This window comes from Quercus lobata, chromosome 7, assembly GCF_001633185.2.
Source record: "Quercus lobata isolate SW786 chromosome 7, ValleyOak3.0 Primary Assembly, whole genome shotgun sequence".
Lineage (NCBI taxonomy): Eukaryota > Viridiplantae > Streptophyta > Magnoliopsida > Fagales > Fagaceae > Quercus > Quercus lobata.
The window spans coordinates 18,328,958-18,356,744 of record NC_044910.1 but is presented as its reverse complement, the minus strand read 5'-3'; the positions used below and the strand labels follow the sequence as shown (position 1 = coordinate 18,356,744).

The window sequence follows — 27,787 nt, the reverse complement described above, 5'->3', positions numbered from 1 at the left end:
GTCACCCCAGCAAAACATAGGTCCGACAAGGGTTTAATGAAGGCCCCGTCCACCAGCTAGGAGAAACCTCCTCCTCTTCTCCGTGATGACTCAAAATTTGCCTTGGAGAAACTTTCGTCCATAATTTCCACGGAGGATTACGAGGACCTGGGTAATCATTCGACGAAGGCAATGGGGGAGACGGGTCTGTTTGCTGTTGCACAGGTAACTTTTATCCATCCCTTGATGTCCGTCCACCTTTTTTTAGCCTTCTGTTGTTTAACACCCTTTTAACTTGTTTATTCTAGTCCTTGTTTATGATGAAGGGCCTAATGGACCGGTGCCTAAACCGTGAGGCGGCTCTGGATCGTGTACGGGCAAAAGCAGAGCAGACGGAGGACGAACTCGGTCAACTTCATAAATGGAAGTCTACAATGGAGAAGAAGTTCGACCTGTTAGAGAAGACTAGGAAAGAGCTTGAGAAGAGGACGGAGGAAGCTGGGAAAGCCTTGGAGGCAAAAGACGAGGAGATAAAGGACTTGAAGGAAAAGCTCCGTCAAGCCAAGAAGGATGCTGTCAGTGAATACCGAGACTCCGAGGCTTTGTTGAAAGAGCTGGCGGGATCGTTCCTTCAAGGCTTCGACGATGCACTCCGTCAGCTTAAAAAAGCCTACCCTGACCTGGATTTGTCAACGATAAACATCAATGATCAAGATCAGACGTCTGTTCTGCCCGCCGCTTCAGAGAATACAGACGACCTTTTTGGCGATGATGCGGTTCAGGGTGACGGAGAATCAGTCCCGTCGAAGGATGCCCAAGTTGCCGACCCAAATAAAGTAGCCTGATATTACTTGTCATTTTGTAGTCTATTTTGAGAACAATCCGTCCTCTTTTTTTTTTGTATTAAACACTTGCCCCCTGGGCTTTTTATTCGCTTATTAATGTTATACTTTATTTTTATGCTTTCTATTTTTGTTTGGAACTTGATTAAAAATTCGTCCTCCTCATGAAGGAGAGATTCTAAGAAAATACTCGTCTATCCGAGTGTACTTCTAGCCAACGTTCACTCTGTCCACAGTGTGGAGTTTATTATTTTTAGTGTTGATTGATCCGTCCATTTGTATGATCCGTCTACCTTTGAAGACAGGTATGATCCGTCATCTTTCCAAAATCTTGGTAGTTCGTCCACTTTTGGACTTGTAATTTCACCGGTTTGGTGATCCGTCCACTTTGTGGACAGTTTTTTTCATCACGTTAGTGATCCGTCCACTTTGAGGACAGTTTTTCATCACCTAAATGATCCGTCCACTTTGTGGACTTGTAATTATGTTCACCGTTTTGGTGATCCGTCCACTTTGAGGACAATTTTTCATCACCTTAGTGATCCGTCCACTTTGTGGACTTGTAATTATGTTCACCGTTTTGGTGATCCGTCCACTTTGAGGACAGTTTTTCATCACCTTAGTGGTCCATCCACTTTGTGGACTTGTAATTATGTTCACCGTTTTGGTGATCCGTCCACTTTGAGGACAGTTTTTCATCACCTTAGTGGTCCGTCCACTTTGTGGATTTTGTTGCCTGTATGATATACATTCGTAATAAACATCCATGTGAAAAATTAAAGTCGTGTCTGAATATTCTTCTTTAAAGAAAATGTGTTTGTAGAAAAAGTATCTGCCCCCTTGGGCTTAAAAAGGCACAAAAATATTGTAGCAAAAGTAAAAAGGAAAAACTAATAAATTGTAGCTAAAAGAATAGAATAAAATAAATTTTGGAAATCGCCGGATCCCCATATTTTCCTCTACTGGTAGTATTTCCGAAGATGCTCCATGTTCCAAGGGTGCTGTAGCTTTCGTCCGTCCATCGTTTCGTGGTGGTAGGTTCCCTTCCTTTGCCATGACGCAATCCTGTAGGGTCCTTCCCAGTTGGGGCCGAGTTTTCCTTGCAAAGGATCTCTGGCGGTACCCATTACTTTCCGTAGTACGAGGTCCCCGACCTGGAAGTCCCTGTGCCTCACTTTGTTGTTGTAGTATTTCGCCATGAGATCCTGATAGCGCGTCGTAACCTCTGTTCTGCGGGAATGACAGCTTTGGTTCCATATGCGAGCCAGAATGGGGTTTCTCCAGTAGGTGTTCTTGCTGTAGTCCGGTATGCCCATAGGACGCTTGGTAGTTCATCTGGCCAGATACCCTTTGCCCCCTCGAGACGGGTCTTGATTATTTTGAGCAGGGACCTGTTCGTGACCTCAACTTGCCCGTTTGCCTGTGGGTGTGCGGGTGATGAGTAGTGATTCTTGATCCCTAGCTCCGCGCAGAAGTCTCTGAACATGCTGTTGTCGAACTGCTTTCCATTGTCAGAGACCAGTACCCTGGGTATCCTGTACCTGCATATGATATTTCTCCAAACAAAGTTTCGGATGTTTTTCTCCGTGATGGTGGCTAAAGCTTCTGCCTCGACCCATTTAGTGAAGTAGTCTATGCCAACGACCAAGAATTTCAGCTGCCGGATAGCCATCGGAAATGGACCCATAATATCAAATCCCCATTGTGCGAACGGCCACGGAGCCGTCATAGGTGTCAGCTCTTCGGACGGCTGCCTTATGAAATTGCTGAACTTCTGGCATTTGTCGCAAGACTGGACATAAGCTTGCGCATCCTTCATCATTGTAGGCCAGTAGTATCCTGCTCGGATCAGCTTGTGTACCAGTGATCGTGCGCCTGAGTGGTTTCCGCAGATACCCTCGTGTACTTCTTTCATCACATAGTCTGTTTCTTCTTGGCACAAACACCTTAGGTACGGTCGAGAGAAACCCCTTTTGTATAGAACATCCTTCATCAGCACGAACCGTGACGCCTGGACCTTCAGCTTCCTTGCGGCGCCCTTTTCCTCTGGTAACACCCCATCCCTTAAGTAAGAGATCAATGGCGTGGTCCAGTTATGTTCAGAGTTCACCACCTGCATATTTGTCCCGTCATTGATAAGTGAAGATATTTGGACGAATGATAATACCTGTTCGGGAACCAGCATGAATTCGGCTGATGCAGCTTTTGCTAGTTGGTCAGCCCATTCGTTCTCTTCTCTTGGGACCTGAATGAATTCGACTTCGAGGCTGTTCATTCGGTACCTCACTTCTTCCAGATATCTCTTCATTCTATCGTTCTTGCACTCGTAGTTGCCATTGATCTGACTTGTGACCACTTGTGAATCGCAGTGGACAATTATGCTTTTTGCACCCGCGGCCCTCGCAAGGTCTAGCCCCGCGACTAGGGCTTCATACTCTGCCTCGTTGGTGGTTGTTGGGAAATCCAGTCGGATCATGCACTGTATCGTGTCCCCCTGCGGAGTTTTTATCACTACTCCGGCTCCTCCGGCTCGTCTGTTTGAGGATCCGTCTGTGTGGATACTCCACTGTTCCTTCTCTTTTACCAACTGGTCCTCCCCAAGTGTGAACTCGGTGATGAAGTCAGCTACTGCCTGTCCTTTTATGGCCGTCCGTGGGCGGTACTGGATGTCGAATTCGCTTAGCTCTATCGCCCACAAGGCCATCCTTCCTGCTGCTTCTGGGCTATGCATGGCTTTTCTCAACGGCTTGTTCGTTAAGACAATGATTGTATGCGCCTGGAAGTATGGCTTAAGTATCCGCGCAGCAATTACTAACGCGAAAGCCAACTTCTCCAACTGAGGGTACCTCTCTTCTGCTCCTCGAAGCGCACGGCTGGTAAAGTAGACGGGTTTCTGTATGCCGTCCTCTTCCCTTACCAAGGCTGCGCTTACAGCGGCACTCGAGACTACCAAATAAAGGTAGAGTTCCTCTCCGTGTATGGACGGACTGAGCAGTGGTGGAGACGATAAATACGTCTTCAAGTCGTTGAAAGCCGTTTGGCATTCATCCGTCCACTCAAATGACTTTCTCAGAGTTCGGAAGAATGGCAAACACCTATCCGTCGCCCTTGAGACGAACCTGTTTAGTGCTGCGATCTTCCCATTTAAACTTTGGACCTCCTTGACTGTCCTTGGTGGTTCCAACTCCATTATCGCCCGTACTTTCTCCAGGTTGACCTCTATTCCTCTTTAGGATACCATGTAACCCAAGAATTTTCCCGCAATTACTCCGAACGCACACTTGTTTGGATTCAGCTTCATATTGAACGATCGAAGCGTATCGAATGTTTCTCTGAGGTCGTCTAGGTGATCTTCTTTGTGCACGCTTTTAACCAACATGTCGTCAACATAAACCTGAACGTTCCTGCCAATCTGATGTGCAAACATCTTGTTCATTAGCCTTTGGTATGTTGCTCCAGCATTTTTTAGTCCAAAAGGCATCACCTTATAGCAGAATAATCCCTGGCTTGTGACGAAAGAGGTCTTCTCCTGATCAGATTCGTCCATCCTGATCTGGTTGTAGCCAGAGAAAGCATCCATGAAGCTGAGGAGCTGATGTCATGCAGTCGAATCCACAAGGGTATCTATCCGTGGGAGCGGGTAGCTGTCTTTGGGACAAGCCTTGTTGAGGTCTGTGAAATCTACGCACATTCTCCAGCTTCCGTTGGCTTTCTTAATCATAACTACATTCGCCAGCCAGTCGGGATAATATACTTCTCGAATGAAACCTGCCTCCAGTAACTTCCGAACTTCCTCGGCTATGGCCCTATCCCGTTCCCGGGCGAAGACTCGTTTCTTTTGCCGGACTGGAGGGAAGGAGGGCGACACATTCAACTTGTGGACCATGACCGATGGGTCAATTCCAGGCATGTCTTCATGATTCCAGGCGAATACGTCTTGGAAAAGTTGTGATCGTCTGGCGTACGGGCCAACTGGCTAGTATGCCAATCTTAGTCGTTCGTTCAGGCCGTGTGTCATCAAGTCTTACTTCTTCTAGCTCTTCAACCGGCTCTGCTAATGCTCGCTGTTTCCCGATGCACATTGTCTACTGCTGATCCTCCATCTCTAACATGGCGATGTAGCATTCTCGTGCTGCTACTTGATTCCCCCGCAGTTCTCCTACCCCATATTCCGTCGGGAATTTGATCGTTAGGTGGTATGTAGAGGTTACCGCCTTCCAGGAATTGAGAGTGGGTCGCCCGAGGATGGCGTTGTAAGCGGACGAGCAGTCGACTACGAGGAACGTTATTTCCTTAGTGATCTGCTGAGGATAGTCACCTGCCGTCACAGCTAGCGTTATCGCGCCCAAAAGGAAGACCTTCGTACCCCCAAATCCTACGAGTAGGGCGTTCGTTGGGGACAATCGTTCCTTGTCAATCCTCATTTGCTGGAATGTTGGATAGTACAGGATGTCTGCTGAGCTGCCGTTGTCGACGAGGACCCGGTGCATATTATAATCCCCAATCTGCAGGCTGACTACTAGCGCGTCGTCATGAGGATGGTGAAGTCTCCGCGCGTCATCCTCTGAAAAGTTTATGACGGGGTTATCTATCCGCGGCATCTTTGGTACTGATCCTGTGAGTTGGACGCTATGGACCATCCTGAGGTAGGTCTTGCGGGCTTTCTTGGAAGATCCGGCTGCAGTTGTGCCCCCTACGATCATTCGTATGTCTGCTATGGGTGGTCTCGGGCGGTCGTATCAGTTCTTTCCCTGCTGACGAACCTCTGTAGTTTCCCCTGCCTGATTAGGGCCTCAATCTGCTGCTTCAGGTCGTAGCAGTTAGCTGTGTCGTGACCGTGGTCCCGGTGAAAGCGGCAATACTTGTCTCTTGGTCTTTTGTTGGGGTCTCCCTTCAACTTTCCAGGGAAAGTCAATGCTCCTTCATCTTTGATTTGCATCAATACTTGGTCGATTGGGGCGGTTAACGGGGTGAAATTGGTGAACCTTCCAGTGGGTGGTTTGAAGCGCTTTTCATCACGTTGATCCCCGGTTTTAGCGACCTTTTGCCCCCTGTCTTGTCTCGTGTCTTCCTGCCTTTCCCTCTTCTTAGGCCTTTCCTAACGGGCCAGCAGCGCATCTTCTGCATTCATGTACTTGGTAGCCCTGTAGAGGACGTCCGTCATGGTTGTTGGGTCATTCTTGTATAGGGAAAACAGAACTTACCCTTCTGTAGCCCGCTAGTGAACGCGGCTACGAGTATTTTATCGTCAGCTTCATCAATCGAAAGGGCTTCTTTATTGAAACGAGTTATATAGGCTCGCAGCGTCTCGTCTTCCCACTACTTGATGTTCATTAAGCAAGCGGTGGACTTTTTGTATCGATGTCCGCCTATAAAGTGTGAGGTGAACAGGGCGCTTAACTCTTTGAAAGTATTGATGGAGTTTGGTGTCAACCTACTGAATCAGACCCTCGCAGGCCCCTTCAGTGTGGTCGGGAACGCCCTGCACATGATCTCGTCTGGTACGCCCTGAAGGTGCATCAGGGTCTTGAAGGTCTCTAGATGATCGAGTGGATCCTTTACCCCATCATAACTTTCGATCTGCGGCATCCGGAACTTTTGTGGCAGGGGGAATGAGTTGACGGACGTGGTGAATGGTGAGTCGGTCCTGTTCATCAAATCGTCGAGATCAGAAGATACTCGCCCCTTGAGGGCGTTCATCATGACCTCCATCTGCTCCTTCATCGCCTGCATCTCGGCGACGATAGGCGGGGGCAAAATCCATGAAAGATGGAAGGCTCACGTTTTGCCGCTCTGGTCGGCTTGGGGTATTGCTGCCTTCAGGCTTCTCCTGGTCCCTTCACTCGGCACTGTTACCTTCCTGGTTTTGCTCCTGAAGGTTGGGTCCTACATCCCTTTGTCGTAGCTGCTCCTCCAGATCGTGGTTCTGCTTTGTGAGTCGTTCTACTGCTGTCATGAGTGTCTGGACCTGCCTTTCTAATGCAGTAGATCTCGGTGGTTCGTCTTCTTGAGCGTTGTTGGTGGTAGCCATCGAGCGAGTGAGTACCATGCGACTCTTATGTCCGGGAGGTGATGATCTGGCTTAAACTTTTCGCTGTTTCCCCACAGACGGCGCCAACTGATGATGCCGTAATATCACCAGTGAGCAACACAATCCACGTTCGCTCCTGCTAACAACCTGCAAGAAGAAAAAGTGATCTCGTCGTGAGCACCAGTGTGGTGTCGACTGAATACCCTCCGACGGTCAAATTAGAACTGTTCTCAACTCTAGAGTGCTAGAGAGGGTAAATTATGCGTACCTTGATTTGCGAGGGTATTGAAACTTTTATAGTAGAAGAAAATCGGCTTCCCTTCCTTGGACTAGAAGTCTTTTCCTTATGGGACTCTTCCTCTAACAATCCCAAGCGTGATGGACAAGTATTTCCTTGTAGAGTGGGTTTTTTCATTAAGGCGGATCTTCTAGAATTATCTTTGTGCGAACATCCTGATTTTCCTAGGGTTCCCTCGGATTCCAAACGTGTACACCAAGTATTTTAAGTGGCGCTAAGTCCTCGGCCCATGCTTAATATTGGCCCATGAGTCCGAATCCGTCAGGCCCAATGTTCCGCGATTTCTTACCCCTTCAGAGACAGTGTTGGCTTCATTTTAAAAATGGGTCACTCACCTGAGAAATAATTAGAAAAAATTTAGATGTTTGCAAACCAAATATTTTTTACAAACACCTAGAACACGTATTTAACCACAAAAGCAACGGACACAACTCACCACATTCCCCAAATTATGAAATGCAGAAATATAAAAGAACAAAAATGAAGAACAATCAAACGTGAAGAAGAAAACGAATAGGACGAAGATGTGCACCACTTAAAATAATTAGGGAATGCCTTTATCATCTATAATATACAATATCAATACAATATCAACTAATTAGTCAATAATTTCAAACCGATAACCACAAAAAAAAAAAAAAAAAAAAAAAAAAAAAAAAAAAAAAAAAAAGAGAGAGATAAAAATATATATCATTTCCATACTTCGAAAAATAATTCGCACCAAAGTGAAACAATTAGAGAAAATATTTATAAAAAAAACCAGTACCGCAAAATTAAAAGCAAATAGATATTAAAGAGACTGGAAAAAAAAAAAAAGTGGTTTGTTCGGTGGGAGGTTATTACTAATTACCAAAGTCAAGTAGATGAGTGGATTCGGAATGGCTCTAGATCTAGACTCTAGAGTGGCAATAGAAAAGAAGAATGGCCAAGATCTGCTTTCTCTCCCCACTGGCCAAATCTCTTTTTGGCCGCTTCTTCTTCTCTCCACCTAAAAACAAAATAAATATAGATACAAGATAAAAGAGAGATGAGAAGAAAGTGCATTTGTTTATATAAAAACTTTGTTAGAGAAGAAAGTGCAGTTATTTTGCGATATAGCTGCATAATAACTGATCAATAGTGGCTAGTGGAGAAAGTGTGAACTGAGAAGAAACTGAAAAGAAACTAATGAAAAATGTATTTTACAATGAATTTGGTTTACAATTTGTTCTAAAAGGAAAAAAAAAATTTGAGTTTAGTAATTGTATAAGTGGAAAACGTGGTTGGCAAATTAAAAGCAATTTTTTAGGAGTGAAACATGGTAAATCTAATCAGTTAAAAATAGAGGGAAAATGATTTTGTTAATTTAAAAAGTTGAAAACGTTCAATCAAAATAAAAAGTGGAAAGTTATCCAAAACAAAAAAATAATGGAAAACTAACGTGAGAGAGAAATGGAGAAGTGGGAGAAAAAACTGTTATTTATTTATTTATTATAATTTAGCTAAAAATTAGGAGTTTTTAAATTACTAATTTTACATGTCTAATCCTATAATTTAAGCCTTAGAAACAGATGAATTTGAAGGTATTTTGGGCATAAAAATTGAGGAATTCAAACAAAGAAAGCCCCTTAAATAGTAGTATAGATATAAATTTTTTGAAAAAGACATTTAAATTTGACAAAATATAACATACCCTCGTCACGTTGATCTCTTGTTATGCGAAAATCCCAAAAACAGCAATGCCAATAGACAATGTCTAAAAAATATGTAGAAAAAAATTGGATCAAAACACTCACCACCATTTGTAGTGGCCATTAATCTAATGAAGAGGAAATAAGGATGGCCAACATGGGAGAGAATAAGGAAATTTTTGTCAAAAGTGAACATCTATCTTCTTTTTTCTTTTTCTTTTTTTATTTATTTTTTTTTTCTCAAAAGAAAATTGAAGAATTAGGAGAGTGCACTATTCATTGAATTTGTGTTTATGTCCGGGAGAGTGGGCTCCTTTTTTCTGGGCATTTTTATTTGTGGGAGTTAAGGTAGTAATTCACAGTTATCTTAAATTGAACATGCTGAATAATGGGTAGTTTTCCTTTTGAAAAACTAAAATTTAGGACAATAGTTGGTAGGTTTTTTTACATATTTATCCTTGTTGGTTTAAAACTTGTAAGTGAATAAGATGAGGGTATTTTGGGCATCTAAAATGAGGAATCCAAACAAGAGAAACCCTTAAATAATAGTATAGATAGATATAGATATATAAATTTTTTGAAAAAGACATTTAAAATTTTATCTTTATAACATAAGAAAGAGAAAAACTAATAGGTCTGCAATAAAAATGATCTGTAAACAAATCATATTTTCAAAGAGGAAAGTTGCCAAATTTCCCTTTTAAAAAAATCGTAGTAAAAGTTTGGAATTGGACTAGGGGGTCTGCAATAAAAAACATCGTCTCACCTCACCTAACCCAACTCCATTAGAAATACTAGCCTCATCACCTATTCTGTAGAAAAAAACACTGTAGGGTTGCATTTTTATATATATAATTTTTATTTTGAAAATCTAATTTATAAGGGAATAAATTAATTTGAAAATTAATAAGAGAGTGGTCTTATTTTTTAGGCAATATTTTAGTGGGAGTTAGAGTTGCATTTTTACCGGATTGTCCTTTAATTTTATCTCTACTTAAATATAGGGGTGTGGGGCATTTTTGAACTAAAAAAATAAGGAATCCAAACAGAGGAAGCCCCTTAAATAATAGTATAGATAACAATAATAAGTATAAATGTATAATAATTCTTCTCCTAGATTTCAAATCACAATATTGAGACTGGGGAATCTATGGTTCTTTCTTCTAGTTACCATATGATTTTTTTTTTTTTTAATGAACGAAAAATGGATAGAGGGAGGCAACCTAAGTTGGAGTTTTCCACTGGATGTGACCATCACCATATGATCTTATATATTAAGCCTTTTATTTTTTTAAAGAATTTTTTATATCTGAAGTAGAAATATGCAATGACATAAAAAGCACATGAGAGAGTAAAGATGCTGCTTTGGAGAATTGGTTCAAATTCATTACCAACCAAAGAAAATCTGATGTTAAAATTAGGGTCTAATGATAAAATCTGATGTTAAAATTAGGGTCTAATGATAATCTCTATCCTTTATGTGAAAGTGCTGTGGAGACATGTACTCACCTATTCTTTAAATGCCCTATTGCTAGAGCAATATGGTTTGGGGTTTAAAATCAAATAATGCTCCCGTAAACTTATGCGAAGATATTATCAAAGTGTTGATAGAACCTACAAAACATAGGATGTATGAACAACAACATAGCAAAGAAGAAATTCTCAAGCTGTCCTTATCTATGGCCTTCACCTTGGATTCTATTTAGAACTTGAGAAATCAAATTCTACACAATGGCGGCCAAGGTAACATTATTGCTACTGCCAAGAACATTGAAAATAAGTTCCTAGAATTTACTTCTGCAATAATAAGTGAAAAGCCATTCAAAGTGTAAGGTGATGCGACGCACTGCCCCCCCTGGGTTGGAACAATTTCAATGTAGATGCTGCAATCTTCCACGAGTTTTCCACTTCGGCTATAGTAGCTAGAGATAATAATGAAGAAATCATTTAGGTATGGGCAGCAACTATTCTATGGGCTCTTCAAATTGCTCTTGAGAAAAAATGGGAGTGAATTATTGTGGAAGGGGATGCAAAAACTTGTATCGACTCTCTAGTGCCTACGAGTTCAAAGGGAAAGCAAGTGCACTGGTCCATCTCCACTTTAATCAAGAATAGTTATGAAATTAGTAAGAATTTTTTGAGTTGTAAATTTTGTTGGACTAGTAGAGACTATAATGTTGCAGCCCATGCTTCTGCTAAGCTGGCTGGTAGTCTTAGAAGGTCCTTTTCTTGTAATAAATCCAACCTCCCAATTACTATTGCTGATATTTGCAAGACTAATTGGTCTACTTTTGTTTCTTAGTTTTTTCCGTTAATGGAAGTCTAGTTTATCAAAAAAAAAAAAAAATTACGATACTTCTCATTTACCGAAATCAACCTCAAGACAGTTTCCTTACGTCCAATCTTTACAGTTTTATTTAGACAAAATTTGAAAGATTCTTAAGATTTTACAAATAATGGAATTTAAAAATGGATCGGAATTTCAATTCCAACTATTGATATTTCCATTACTTTGATAAGTAAATCTAAAAATTAAGAAAATTAGAATGGTATTAGTTGCAACAATGACATAAGTAGTGGTATTGGTAAGGTAATGGTATGATAAAAATGGAGGAGTTGATAGAAGCAATGACGACATAAGTAATGATAAAAATTGTGATTCATAGTTTACTTAATCTTCAGATCTTCAAATTCCTTGAAGGGTGATATCTTTACCAGCAGCCTAAAATTTCATAAAAAAAAATTCCAAGAAGATGGGTGTTTAGCTTAGCCAAAACTCTAACTTAAAACTCAGTTTCATCACCCAATTCTCAAAATCTTTAGGCCTCATCTTAACCCTGTTTGGATTTGTAAGTTTTCATCACCCATAACTCAAAATTGGTGGGTTCCATGGAAAGGAAGTTTGTTTGGCTGTGTTTTCAAGTTTTGTTTCCATCACTCAATTATCTGATTTTTGAGTGATGAGTTAGCAAAATTGAAAACAACTTTTGGGTGTTTTTGAGTTATAGAAACTGAGTTATGATGGCATTTTGGTAAATACACATACATTTGAGGGACCCACGGTCAAAGAGAAGTCACGTCCTTACTTTTTCTTTTTTCTTTTTTTTTTCTCCTCCTTACTTTTTCTCTCCTTTCTTCTTCACTGACTCACTCAACGGCTTTTTTCTTCTTCTTTTTTTTCTTCTTTCTTTTTCTTTCTTTCTTTCTTCTTCACAGACTCACTCCAACAGCCATTTTTTTTCTTCTTCTTCGTTCTTTTTCTTTCTTTTCTTCTTCACATAAATACATGGTTAACTTTATCAAAAAGAAAAAGAAAAAGAAACACATGGGTACCGATTTCTCAAACCCAGAAAATCGAACCCATAAACACATGATATCGATCATACACACAAACACACAAACACAAACCCACAAACATGTTCATCCACACAATAAATCTAAAAATTTCTTCTCCAAACACAAACAAAACCCAGAAGTAAGAAATGAAAGAGAGGAAAGGGGCGGAGAAGAGGGGTGGAATTGGTCTTGCATGTCTTTGATCTAGCTTCTATTCGAAGATTTGAGCCATAATCAGTGAACCCAAGCATTCTTGATTGATCCTTCTCTCTTTTTCTTCGGGTCAGAGCTCCTTTCCTGCATTCTTGATCGACACCGCTGGGTCATGATGGAAGAGATCGTGTAAGGATTAACATGGGCTTCTATGAGTAATTGCTGAATTAGAGGACAGCTTCACCTCCAAAACAAGAATACAGAAACAAGGGAATAGAGAGAGATAGAAGAAATAGGGAATAGAGAGATTGAGAAGGAGAAAGACTGATACAATTCATTAACCAAATGCTTAAGTGTGCTTTAATCCTACTCGTACCCTTTTATACATGATCTGTTATTTCTAACTAACTCTTCCAGCTCACACTAACCAACTAACTACCACTAACTTTCCTTAACTACTACTAACCACCCCTTAGTCCTATTAACCTAGCCTTACTAACTATAGTTAACTAATAAGGCACCCTCATACAACCCTTATACAATAGTAAGGCAGTATTGAATTACAATGCATTACAACAGACAATACACTAAAACAATGATCCTAACAATTATTCCCCCCTTAAAGCACCTTGCCCATAAGGTGAGGGAACTTGGCTTGCAAGTCCTATAGTACTTCCCAAGTAGCATCATCCCTGCTCTCCCCTTGCCACTACACTAACAATTGAGTCACAGCCCTGCTCCTTAGCTTGATTGAATTTCTGTCCAAAATCATCACAGGTTCAGAAGTAAGCACCAAATCAGCATTTACAGCAGGTAGAGTTGGTTTAGGCACCACTTGATTACCCAATTTAGCCTTAAGATTGGACACATGGAACAGAGGGTGGATCAAGGAACCAAGAGGCAAATCTAGCTTGTATGAAACTTCCCCAACCTTCTTAAGGACCTTAAATGGCCTATAATACCTTGGAGCAAGCATACCAAGCCTTTTATTGTGCACTGAAGTCTGCTTATAGGGTTGCAATCTTAGGTATACCCAATCCCCCACAGCAAAGGACCTTTCCACCCTTTTCTGATTAGCAAACCACCTCATATGTTCCTGAGCAGCACACAAGTTCTACTTGAGCAAAGATTGAATTTGCTACCTGTCCCTTAACATCAAATCCACTGCATTAACTCTTGTAGTACCAGCCACATAGTCTAGAACCCTTGGGGGAGGATATCCATACAAAGCTTCAAAGGGTGTCATCTTAATTGAGGTATGGAAGTTGGTATTGAACCAAAATTCTACCAAGGGCAGCCACTCCACCCAAGTACTAGGCCTATCAGCTACAAAAGCCCTTAGGTAGTGCTCTAAGCTCTTGTTCACCACCTCAGTTTGGCCATCAGACTGAGAGTGATAAGCTGAGGACATGGCCAAGGAAACACCTTGTAACTTCATCAATTCTTTCCAAAAAAGAGAAGTAAACACTAGATCTCTATCACTAACAATGGTAGATGGCATCCCATGTAACTTAAACACAAAGTGTAGGTAAAGATTAGCAACCTTGGCAATAGTATAAGGGTGGGAAAGAGCCATGAAATGAGTGTATTTGGTGAGTCTATCTACAACTACAAACACCACAGACTTCAAATGGGACTTAGGTAAACCTTCAACAAAGTTCATGCTCACATCCAACCATGGTTTCTCAAGAATGGGCAAAGGTTGCAACAAACTAGCAGGAAAACAAGGCTCATGCTTAAGTTTCCAACAAGTATCACACTCTTTCACATATTGTTTCAGATCCTGCCTCAAACCATACCAATAAAAATCCTTTTGAAGCCTATGCAAGGTCTTGAGGTAATTAGAATGACCCCCCACTGCAACACCACAGCCTTCAAATCCTGATTAGAGTCCCCTAAATACAATCTACCTTTGTAAAATAGTAGCCCATTGCAGAAGGTAAACCCTGGAGGACTGTTGGAACCTAACTGAACATTCTACAAAATGGCCTTAAGCTTGGTATCAGAATCATAGCTGCTCTTGAGCTCAGACAACCAAGAAGGAGTGGGAAAAGATATAATACATAAAGTACCTGTAGAAGCATCACAAGCATCAGAATTACAGGAACCACTTGCAGCAAGAACCAAGGCTTCAGACTGAGCTAAATCAGAAGGAGGAATAACAGCAGCCTCACATTGCCTCCTAGAAAGGGCATCAGCAACCACATTCTCCCTGCCTTGCTTATACTCCACTATGAAAGCATATCTCAATAGTTTAGAAATCCACTTTTGCTGGGCTAGGGTACCCACCCTTTGCTCCAACAAGTACTTAAGACTGTAATGGTTAGTCTTGATAACAAAAGGCCTTCCCAACAGGTAAGGTCTCCATTTCTTCACTGCCACCACCAAGGCCAACAACTCTTTCTCATAAGTGGAGAGAGAGAGCTTACTTCCTTTCAAAGCCTGGCTGTGATAAGTAATAGGCCTATGGTCTTGCATTAAGACAGCTCCAATGCCCAAACCAGAAGCATCACACTTCACAATGAAGGGTTTGGTAAAATCAAGCAAATCCAATACTGGGGGGGGGGGGGGGGGGGGGAGGGGGGGCAAGAAACAACTTCCTTAAGTCTTTGAAAAGCAATGTTAGCCTCTGAAGTCCAAACAAAGGAATCCTTCTTCAAAAGTGCAATCAAAGGGGCTGCAATTTGGCCATATCCCCTCACAAACTTCCTATAGTATCCAGTCAATCCAAGGAACCCTCTCAAGGCCTTCACATTTTTAGGGACTGGCCATTGCTACATAGCAGCAGTCTTCTTAGGGTTAGTTCTAACTCCCTTACCAGAAATAAGATGTCCAAGGTACTCCATCTCATTATAAGCAAACATGCATTTGAACTGTTTAGCATTACAAGAATTCATAATGCCCTTCATGTGCCCTAAAAGCAGTTTTGTGTATATCCTTTTCCTTCTTTTTGATTTGATAGTAACCAGACCTCAAATCTAACTTAGAAAACACATAAGCACCTCCCAATTCATCCAACAACTCATCAATGACAGGAATAAGGTATTTGTCTTCAATAGTCTCTTGATTTAGAGCTCTATAGTCAATGCTCATTCTCCATGAACCATCAGTCTTCCGAACTAGAAGAACAGGAGATGCAAATGGACTGCAACTATGTCTAATTGAACCTACAGGCAACAATTCCTTGACTATCTTTTCAATTTCATTTTTCTGGTAAAAGGGATACCTGTATGGTCTTTGGCAGATGGCTTGGGCACCCTTCTTGAGTTGGATTTGATGCTTATGCCCTCTAATGGGAGGTAAGCCAACAGGAATAGCAAATACTGCCTTAAGTTCCTTTAGCAAGGCAGCAACCTGGGTAGGAATCTGAGCAGCACCCTCTGCAAGCTGAATGGAATCAGAAATCTGCAAGACCAAGCCCTTCTTAACAGGCTCCTTCAAGAAATGAACCCCATCTTGAATGTGAGTACCTCTTGCTCCCTTCAAACCATGGAGAAGCATAGACTTTTGGCCATAAAGAATCCTACCCATACCCTTTTATAAATGATCTGTTACTTCTACCTAACTCTGCCAGCTCACACTAACCAATTAACTACCACTAACTTCCCTTAACTGCTACTAACCACCCCTCAATCCTATTAACCCAGCCATACTAACTATAGTTAACTAATAAGGCACCCTCATACAACAATAAGGAAGTATTGAAATACAATGCATTACAACAGAAAATGCACTACAACAATGATCCTAACAGATCGGCGCAACTGTTGCCCGTCGGAGGTGATCTTGCAAGCTGAGTGACGGTGGAGATCGACACTGGGTGAGGTGGAGATTGGCATTGGGTGACAATGGATTTCCTTGACTAGGTTCATCGAGGGTTTTGGGAGAAACAGGTCTAAAGGGAAAATTTTGGGAGAAACAGGGCTGAAAGGAAAAAAATAAATGAAATGGCTTTAGTGCTAGTGTGTTATGCAGGTATGTTAACCGTGAACCTGACATGGTGCTCAGGCAGTGGGTCCCACAAAAAGTAAAATTTTTTGAGTTATCAGAAGTTGGAAACAAGTGCCAAACATGCCACCTTAGGAAGTTGGGGTATTTTCAGTGATAAGTGATGAGCGATGATATTTGAGTGATGAGTGATCATTTTTTTCATCCAAACAGCCCCTAAGAAACTTTGTTTGGTTCAATTTTTATTTTCAATTTCCTTTACTCAAAACTCAAAAAATTGAGTTAAAGTTACCAAAATTGAGAACTAGTTTTAGGGTTTTCAAGTTATGGAAACTGAAATATTATGGCATTCTTATAAATCTTTGCAATTGTCTAGGTCCCATGGTCATGACTTGTCTCCATCAAGTCAGACCACAACACACTCTCCCAATGATTCTCACACCCTTCCTTCCTTCTCATTACTCTAGTCTTACTCCACAAACCCAAACCACACTCACCACTACTACATTTCATTTCACTTTCACCTTCCTACTCTTTAGTCATTTGAACATTTCTTCCTTTACAACCAAAGAAAAGCACCTGCCCATCTAAAGCTCTCTAGTCAAAACCTAACACCTACCTAATTTTTCCTAAACATACTTGAAGATGGATAAAAACTCGAACCTAGTGCACCAAAATCTATACTAATAGTTTCATAGGCACAGAACTTGTTCAATACCCATGATTAGATAAAACCCAAAATCAGCAAACCCAGGCATCGACAACCCATAGTCAGATAAAACCCAAATCACAAAATTGAAAAAATATTTCTAAAATGGAGTCCTAAAATCAACAATTGTCATCATTAGTGGATCTGAAAAATTTACAAAAGGTTGACAAACAAAATAAAAGAGAAAACTGAGAGAGAGAGGTTGAAAATGTTACCGATTGGGGTTTTACTCAGTGTCGGCCAAGGAGAACAATGCCTAGAGAGTACGGATGCTAAATCCACACAGGGAATCAGTCAATCTAATGAAAAAGAGGAGAGAGAGGGAGAAAATTAGGAAGAGAAGATTGAAGAATTTCAGAGGAGAGTGGAGCGAGACAAAAATTGAAGGAATGGGGAGAGAAAACTTATGTGGGTAAGAACAAGTCCATTTTGAACTATAAGTCTATGACAGTGTGTGGGCTCCACCACTTTTAAAAAAAATTAAGTTTTAGAGGTGAGAATTACATCCAAGAATAAGAACCAAACACAAGTCTAATGGAGTTAAAAGAAAAATAGATATAAAAATATGAGATATGGGTTAGAGGTTTGAGCGATGAGAATTGAGTTTTGAGTTGTCTCTAAACCAAACACATTTAAGTCCATAAAACTTCAATCATAAACTCCATGAGTGTGAAGCCATTAAACCATTGCAAGCTCAACGCTCATGAAGCTGTTTATGCTACATGAGTCAATCAGACAAGGTGAAGATATTGCTAATGCTTAATTGCATTATCATGGACTCTAGTGCAACTGCTCCATTTACAGCATGTGGGGAAATGACAAGGACTTCCTTGGCTTTTTGTATTGTCTTCCATGATCACATCAACCGATAAGTGTTATCTTCACAGCAAGCCTCTATTAGGAATAGTTTCTTAGAGCATTTGCATTCGGGAATTTTATCCCATCCTATTTTATCATTACAAAAAACTATTTTATCAACTATACAATATCATTTTACAATACATCCAGCATCCCAACTTTTATTTTCCTATTCTACTTATTAAAATAATATAAATTATACAATAAAAAAATAATATAAAATTCTCTCCCTCTTTCCTTTATCCCTAATTTCTGTCACTTTTCCTCTCTCTCTCTCTCTCTCTCAGCCACATAGCCACCAACAACAGGCACCACCACACCAAAACCCATTATTTAACCACCAAGAACCCAGCTAAGATTTTTCTCAAAAAAAAAAAAAAAAAAAAAAAAAAAAGCGAAGAACAAAGCAGCAAATCCACCAAATCACCCATCGATCAAAGTATCAATTCAAACCAAGCCAAAACCCCACCATTGGAGCTACTGACGAAGCCCCACATACAGCATCGATCCAAACCCAGAAACCCACCAATCTCCACCAATCCAAACCCACCAATCTCCACCAATCTTAGGCATACCCATCTCTTCCTTTACGCATCGGTCACAAAAAAAAAAAAAAAAAAAAAAAAAAAAAAAAAAAAAAAAAAAAAACCTAGAACCCAAAACCCAGAAGAACCTAGAACTCCAAAACCCAAAACACGACCCAGATTGCAACCCACCATAAAAAATGAACCAATCTCAGCCATACCCACCTCTTTTATAGGCATCAGTCACAATAGGGGGAAAAAAAAACACAAAACACGAGAAAGGAGAAGGATGGTGTCTGATGGTGTCTTTGATGTGGTTTTGTTTAGGTTTGATTATTGATGTGTAAATTTGGATTTGGGAGGAGGATGGTGTTTGGGTTTGAAGAGAGGAGAGAGCAGATGAGAAAGAGAGAAGGAAGAGAGAGAAAAGAAGAGAAATAATGAGGGAGAGGAGAGAGAAATTTTGGGAATTAAAAAGTTGAATAAAATATTAATATTTTTTTTACAATATCGCTACAGTGCAATTCTACACGTAGAATTGCATTGTAGCAGTATTGCAAATTTTTTTGCAATACTTGGCTTTTACAAGTTCTGATTGAGTGAGAATTTTGGGCTTAAATGCTAAAAAATGCTTACACTTGGCATTTGGGGTGTGAATGCTCTTAGATGTGTGGCTTGGGCACAACTTGTCATGCAGTTGTAACACAAGCCTTTCTTGCTGCATTCTCTAAGCTTAGTACTAATGAGTGGAGGAGCCTTAGTTTCAGGTCCATCTTATGGTAGAGTGCTAGGACATTCAGGAGATTATCACGTTTTATCACTTCACGGAGTCATGCCAGTCAAATAGAAATTGAGAGTGGCATCGTCTAGTAAGCACATCCATTTTGATGTATCTTTGAGGCCCTTTACAAAACAACTAATTTGGCGGTCTTGTGATAAAGAACTTGCCTTGGCCAAGAGCTTCTCGAATTATGCCTGATAATCTTTCACCGAACCATGTTCTTGTAGTTTCAAGAGTTCTTCAAAGTAGTCCAAGAACCGTGTTGGATAACCATAAACCACGTGTAGCCCTTCCTTGAACTCTTTCCACAGGGTCACTCCCTTCTCCTGTTTGAGCAACTAATATCACTTTTGAGTTTCACCCTCCAAGGAAGGAAGCAAGAGCAACTTGATCTTCAATGGGAGTCTTGTGTAGTTGGAGACACTACTGCCCATGTCTATTGTGTTGAGCATTAGAGCTTGCTTCCTCGTCTCCGAAAGAATGGCTGGTGTTGACTCTAGTGAAAAGCTCCATAATACAGTCCATTAGATTTAGTTCTTGCTAGCCAATTACCAAGGAACTAACATTTTGCTCAAGTTGCTGATACTAATGCTCTATCCCCAGTCTTTGATACCACTTTGGAAATTACATGGTGTCCTTGCCTGTTTGTAAGGATTTACGAAGAACAAAGAAAGATGAAATTTGTAATCAAGTAAGAATTCTCGGTAACAGGGGGCTTCGAGAATGCAATAATGTTATTCATCATCTAGGGCTCATTTACCTTCGAGAATGCAATAATGTTATTCACCATCTTGGGCTCATTTAACTAATGATTACAACGGTAACATGAATACATGATAAGTATGCCAACGTCTTTCTCCTACAAACAAGCAACAGACCTATATTTGCAGAGAAATGCTACGTACAAAGACCATATCTGGGGCTTACAATATTCTCATCTTGACCCAACACTATCATCATTGTAATTACACTAACAGCTCTTTAAATAACTTCTGCGTCGTGACATAACGATGGGTTATTTGAGACCAGTAGCGTGAGAAAAATTTAGAAATGGCATCTCTTCCCATAGAATTTAAACTAGGGATTTAGATACTCAACATTTTCAAAATTCCATGAAAATTTTCCAAATTACTTTGGTAACCCAAATGGAGGAGATCAACATTTTATATTTCCAAATTACAACTTGGAGTAAAATTTCACCTCAAAATTCTTCGACTTAATACAGAATAAAGGAGAATTTTTTCAAAAAAAGGTTATATGAATTTCTTGCCACAAAAGACAGTTTTTGATACTGCAACACTCACTTTCACTCATACAGTTACACCACTTCACAGGAAAAACAGCGATAGGATCAAAATATGAATCAAGTACGTAGGTTAAACCCCATAACCACAGCTGATAACAAATGAGTCTTTGGAAAGTAGTAATAATTACATTACCAAAGACCTTAATATTGATGCCAATGATATCCGTACATTATTCATGGAAGCCATCATACAACTATAATCAAATCAAACCTCACTTTAGCTTACACGCAAACACCTGATACAGCATTAATACTAGGTAATATTCGACCACACTTTCTAGGGTGAAGGTTGGCCAAATTAAATACTCTCTTCCAGGTATAAAATTGATCCATCATCTCTTCAAAAATAAAAAATAAAAAATAAAAGATACATCAGGTCCATCAAATGCATGCTCATGAAAACAATTGAGCTTGAAACAAGTGCAGGGATATATAAACACTATGATATTGTCTCATATATTTTGAATACAACTGGATTACTTGACAGAAGTCTTTATACAATTCCACACAAAAATCAAAAGAAGATGAAACATTTAATGGTGTTTTCTTTGAATATCTCATACCAACAGTTTTGATTTTATTGGTTATTTACATGACTCATTTAACCACAGCAGCTGCTAAAAGTAAAACTTCTAGAGCATATAAGAGAAATAAGCTAAAAGTATACCAATTTGATTGTCACCTTTCCACCAGAGTTATCTTTGTTCACATGTTTTCCACGATTTAAATTTGTCCATGTACACAGAAGGCAATTGTGAAGTGCTGCATGATCCAACATAATGAGAATATCTTTGTCCACAATTCTGTTATTTTCTACTCTGGAATCAATCAGCTAGGGGCTTAGCAGCTTGAAGCATTTCAACTACAAGAGTCTTCACATCCCTAGAAAGATACAAGAAGATATTAGTTTGTTGAAAGAAACTAATTCAGCTCAAACAATGCAGCCAAATATTATATTAGCAACCTTTTTAACCTATTATCTTTTGCTAGAGACAGTATATGCATGGTCAAAACAAAATTTCTCAACGAAAAGGGCGGAAAATTTTCAAATTTCAGCTTGAGCAAATTCATAATATTACAGTACTCAGAAAAAGATTTCTGTAATTAAAGAGAAACAACAAGCACACTGCAAGAAGCAGTGACCTCTCTTATTGCTATACCACAAGGGATATAGCAATGATTACATTGCAGGGGATGGTACACCTCCTTCCACACTCCTGTGTATGTTTCCAAGTGAACAGAGGACAATAGTATGGAACCCAAAATATGAAGAATAAGTTTCTCCGACCCACAGTTTACATGACACTCGAGACTTGGAAATCTGTTGTCATCATATATTATAAAATATTATAGCTATAAAAATGGTGTATCTCTGAGGATATCTGTAGGGCCACTTAATGTTTCTTTGGTCCTTTTGAGTTGGTTTCAAGAGTTCATGTAATGTACTAGTCACCTCCCCAACTTAGGAGTGGTGGCGGCATGTTGGTCCTTCTGGGGTATGCCCCTTTGCTCTTGTGGGGTACAAAAGCAACACTTCCATTGTTGCATATCATTTGATATTCCATAAATTGGTATCAATTTTTATCCATGACCACTGTCTAGTATCAAATTAACTAGAACCCTTGCAGCATAAACTAAAATAATTAGAGTGAAACAAAAGCAGAAGAGCACATGTGAAGAGTTTCTCAAATAAAATGTCTCACTTTCTATCTTCAGCACGCCTAGGGTAAGGAATTCGAAGCTTGAAATTTGTCCCTTGATAACCAGCCTAAAAGAAGAAACAAGAGAAAGTTCAAAACAGAAAATGAACAACTTCTTTATAATTCAAAAGTCAATTTTTATTTAACGTGAGTGACCAAAAAAAAAGGATCAAATACTAAAGTAAAGCCCCCTTTAGCTCAACAAAAGAAAAAATGAGGTTTCAAAAATATAAACAGCTATGAAAAACAAATTGTTAAACATTAAGAATACCTTAACATTGAAACCAAGGCTATCCAAATCCAGCATGTAAGCAAAGTCCACCTGCCGAAAAATCAAATTCCAGCTTTTATGAAGTGAATCAAACTCATTTCTATCTCTCTTGCCCACATATGGGTGCGAGGGCATGTAAGTGTATTTCATTTCTTTAAAATGGCATCATAAACACATCCAGGCAATCACATCATACACCCAGGTCACACGGGTAGACTCAATAGATTCTGGTGTAACCATATGGCACCCAATTTATTGGACCTTATCACTTTTAATTTTTACCAGCCAGGGCAGTCTTGGGTGTATAAATGATGAGAAGATATCCTACACTGATCTAGAAACAAAAAGAAAGAAAAAAAAATTCATCTGCTTCCCAGTTCAAAGTAAGAGTGATATTTCAGATTACCGGAATTGATGTCCAGTGTTGCACAATGACTTTTGTATCTTCAGCATGATCTCTATTCATATGAGACTGGAAAAATAGAGTTTAAATTAAGGAATACAAATGGCTTAAGTTTGATAAGAAAAAGAAAATTTTATCACAAAATATTAAATCCCATACAGCAACAGGCTTAGAAAACTGGGCTATTGGATCAACTTTTGCAGATTTGTAATCCTCTCCGCTGAACTCTGAAAGTAGAAGCAAAAGAAACATACATTAAATGAGAACAGGAAAGAAGATTAAAAATAATAATAATAGTATAACAATTTAGCAGAAAGCATAAGTGACCTGCAGGGCATCAAATCCCCCTGTCCCTCTCAAGAACAGAAGAACTTGAAGAAGAATTGGACTATGATCAAAAGAAGAAATATAAAAGACTGTTATGGTTCACCAACCTCCTGATCCTAACTGAGCTGTGGCAACCCCTGAAACATACCGTACAACTTTTGGTACAATGTGCATAAATTGAAAGTCACCAAAGTCAACCTTCAAATCAAAAGTATTGATTTAGTAGTCCACTTACACAAAGGATTTTTTTTTTTTTTTTTTGGGGGGGTGGTGGGGGTGTTAAGGGGAGAAGAATGCTAGAGAACAAGAGTGCAAAAGTTACCCAAAATGCATTTGGATGTCTTGCCAAATATGCAGTACGAATGGCAGCTATATCATTTTCAGAAACCTATATTATTGTTAAAAACAAAGATGTGAAGTCCTTGCAGAATCAATTAAGATACAATGCAACACTTGAGAAGGTTATAACTTACAGAAATAGCATCACCATGCAGAGTGATTACTAAATCAGTCCTGTCCTCAGGATCTCTAGCAACAAGCAATGAGCACTTGGGATTTACTGTTAAGTCCTGCATAAAATAGAAAAATGGGACTCGGAGTAGACTGAACTTTCTAAATCAAAAAGAAGAGATTGCAACTTGCAAGCTTTATATAATGGTAAAGTTAATACCATGGCTATGGTTAACACAGTTACACACACATAAGCATAGGTATATTTATATGCTGTATGTACATGGACCTGGACCTGGACCAGAATATTATGTGAAGAATGATAAATCATGACCTAGGTTTCTAACCTAATCCAGCATATATGACATGCATTGGTAGAATCCGATTCTATCAAAGCATTTATCTTTATGGGAAGCATTCAGAAGATTCCTTCACTATCAATTATCAATCAACTAAGACAGTCTCATTCTTTAACCCTATATATTATGTATCATGTTTCTCAGTTTCTCAAAAGAGAGATATTTTGCAATTGAACATGAAGGTTATATCCTAGAATGTCATCAACCTTATAATTCTCCAGTCTAATATAAACGAAAAAAAAAAAAAAGTAATGGAACTGGGCAAACTTTTGCATGAGCTGCCAGGCTGCTGACTGCTAATATTGGAGATCCATCTGCAACACAGGCAAAATCAACCATCGACCCTGATGGATAGCCCTCATGCTTCTGCACGTGAAAGGGAATTCAGAATAAACATTAGCCAAGGTCAACAAAATTGGCAGAACAATTAGTAGCACAATAAAACATCTTCTTTTTTATTATTATTATTATATATATATATATATATATATATATAAGTGAGTAGCACAATAAAATATCAACCAACAGGAAGATGCTATGAACATTTAAAGTATATCAAAGGTGCTTATAACATCATAACCACATAGTGACTGTTAATGTAAGACCGATATTAATCCTATGTTATGTATGAAGCAATGTAATTTTTATTTTACAGAATATTATTTCCTGGATAAGTGTAATTTCAGTAAAATAATGACTACCAACACAACTCCATACATGGCATAGAAATGGAATAAGAGTTGATTATACCAAGAAGTTATAATAGCAAAATCCAAATTTCGAATGGGTTTTTGTTTGTTGGGACCAATTGGCTTTTATGTCAGCATCCATCTGTGACACTGACATCCAAGGTCTCAATAATTCAAGCTACTTACTTTAATTTCAAGTTGTGGGGGCTAAGAAAAGATTGAGTGATGGACTCCTCTGTGCAACAAGCAAAGTATCTTGAGACTTTCTAATACACATAAATTTTATTATTAAAAAAGAGAAGAACTAATTATTACAGATTAACAGATTGAGTCGTGGACTCCTCTGTGCTGCAAGAAAAGTATCTTGAGGCTCCAACACACATAAATCCATTTAATATGAGAAAAAACTCATTCTTAAAGATTAACTTGTTTCATTTTTCTCAATCTGATTTTTCCTAACTCAAATGTGTAGGAACGGCATATTTAATAACAAATGTGGGCATGTTAGAATTATTATTTTTTTGATGACATAGGAGAACTTCACTAAGATTAGTTGCACATCGCAAAGCATACTGTACAACAATACTCACTGTTAATCAAACTCCTACGGGCAACTGACCCCACCCACCAAAACCAGTTACCAAGTAATCCAAGGGCTTTTCACCCCTAATGGGCTAAGCAATTTATCCTCATGCCTAGGAGGCATGTTAGAATTATGTTTTACTTTTTGTTATAATTAATTGGTCATTTGGGATTAAGACTTTTTGTTGTTGTAATTGGTCATTTTTCATTCAATCAGGTGGGAAGCCCATATAATCACAACTCTACAAATCTGTTACATCATTCCAGTAAAAAGAAGCCCTCAAAGTTAAGTTGTAAGTGATCCCATTATTGAGAAATACAACATTTCTTTATTGGTTAGTTACAACACATGCACCCGATGGGCCTTGAACTCACAATCTCATTCTCCATCTTACTCTCTTACAAGGGGAGGAGGTGATATTTGAGCTAGAGCTCAAATAAAACATTAAAACATGAACTGCCAAATAAGATGTCAGATTTCCATTGATGGTTAACTCATGTAGAAGTCATGAGATTCTGTATTACATTGAAAGAATTGTCCAAGATTCAGTGAATATCTATACTAATTTCATCAATCAGAATCAACACTTAAACGAAATAACAACCCTGAACTTATCAAAAAGGTGTTTCAAAAACCTGAGATAACGTAGAGAGCATTCCGCGCACACTGTGATCAAGCACAGTTCTAATTTCCTCAACTGGAGGAAGCCGAGCAGCTTTTTCCTGTAATAACAACAACAACTCAAAATCAACAAAATCCAAATGCATTTTTCCATCCACAATCTTTCCACTCCTACATAGAAGTTTCAAGCATTAGCAAGCTCTTACACGCGTAATTCAGAAACAGATATAAAATGGAAACAAACCCACCCACACACACACACACACAAAAAAAAAAACCTGATGTGCTTGAATGAGTTGAAACACATTGGAGTGATCTTTGTCACCATCTCCAGCTGACACAGTCTGTTTCAGAAAGACAACAACATTATTTTACCATTAGCTCGGATTTGATCACATGGAGTGTTCTTGCTATTTGCATATCTTCAATTATTCATCAATCAATTATTGTTACCATTTTCTTTTATTTAATTTTCAAAATAATCCATCAATCACTCATTATACAAATTACAAGATGAAAATACTAATATCATTGAATAATTCTTAAGAATTCAATTAAAACAGAAAATAAAACCCTAGGCTTCATTAGAAGCTGATGTTGACAGGAAATTCAAAAATTTTGAGAATTTGAAAACAAAATTCAGTAGGGACAATTGTAACAAGTTTTCCCTCACTTTCTCGGCAACCAAACGGAATAAGTGAATTTATTTTGAGGAAAATGATAAACGACGAAATAAAATATTAACCTGAGGATGAGGATTTGTTGTGGATAGAGGAGATGAAGCAGCCATGGCGATGGCGAGAGGAGGAGTTGAAGGAGAGTTGGACTTGGGATACGAGTGGCGAAACTGTAAATTCAGAGAAGATTTAAGGGCATTTCTACTGCCATTAATGCGGGAAAATAGGAAGGTATTCGTCCACGGCGATGCCACAGTCCTCATCTCTTCACCTAAAACGCCCACACCCACACACGCACCTACCCTCAATTATTTTTTCTTTCTTTATAATTTTTTTAAAAAAAATATCTATGGTATGTTTATGATTCACTTATTTTACTACAATTAACAACTTTTTTGGGTAAAAATATTGTAAATAAAGATAAAAGTTAATTGAAATAGTACAGTGAAACCCATAAATAATATCAAAAAGTATAGTTGAGCCAATAAATAGTAACAAAAATAAACTGAATAGTAAAATAAGTTGACAAAAAATAAGCTATCCAAATAGACCCCTAAATTTTTTTTTCTATTATAAAATTTCAATTAATGCAATATTATTATCAAGCCAAAATATCAATTCATTTTTAGAGTCGATAAAGTTCAAACCCATATCCAATCCAAGGACAGAGATTTACTTCCCCCCCCCCCCCCAAGAATTGAGTTAACTAAGACTCGCAATATCAAATATCATGTATTTCATATATTTTTATTATATATAATAAAAGTTATGTTTTTATATTTCTGTTTATGCCACATAAATATACTATCTAATTGTTCACGTGTACAACAATAAAGAGGCTTCATTTGGTATAGAACCCTATGCACACACAAGTTGCATCAACATCTCATTTTTCATGTTTTTTGAAATCACAAGTTATATAGGTGGAGGTTAGGATCTCTCTCAGAATACTTTAGGCTTCGTTTAGGAGTTATAAAGGAATGGAATGTATTTAAGCAAGTGAAAGGAATGGAAAAGAATTGAATGGAATGAAACGAAATTAAGTAATCTTAATTGGATGTTTTAAAATAAATGTATAAAAATGAATGAAAATGAATGGAATGTAAGTAATCTTGTTTATGAGTAACATAGAGGAAATGGAATGAAATCATTTTATAAAAATATTACTATTAGACCCCCTATTTTAAAATAAAGTATATAGGGGTATTTTAAGAGTTTTAATAAAAAAAAATTCATTAAATATAATTTTATTCCCTCCCATTCCTCCCAATT

At 38.8% G+C, this 27,787-nt stretch overlaps 1 protein-coding gene across 2 annotated transcripts; it reads right to left on the bottom strand.

Annotated features, from left to right (window-relative positions):
* Positions 1-20,525: 20,525 nt before the first annotated feature.
* LOC115953197 lies at positions 20,526-26,826 on the bottom strand. Of its 2 annotated transcripts, XR_004083660.1 has the most exons (13): positions 26,584-26,826; positions 26,117-26,182; positions 25,853-25,939; positions 24,213-24,311; positions 23,610-23,705; positions 23,459-23,524; positions 23,244-23,334; positions 22,969-23,036; positions 22,813-22,878; positions 22,407-22,457; positions 22,139-22,203; positions 21,103-21,317; positions 20,526-20,773 (listed from the first exon to the last, which is right to left on the bottom strand). XR_004083660.1 is itself a non-coding variant. In XM_031070731.1 (12 exons), exons 1-12 carry the CDS (start codon positions 26,776-26,778, stop codon positions 21,260-21,262), a joined length of 1,008 nt encoding a protein of 335 aa, XP_030926591.1. In that variant the 5' UTR covers positions 26,779-26,826; the 3' UTR covers positions 20,841-21,259. The 2 variants fall into 2 exon arrangements, 1 of the variants encoding a protein (XP_030926591.1); XM_031070731.1 differs by lacking the exon at positions 20,526-20,773 and having other exon boundaries at positions 20,841-21,317.
* Positions 26,827-27,787: the final 961 nt, after the last annotated feature.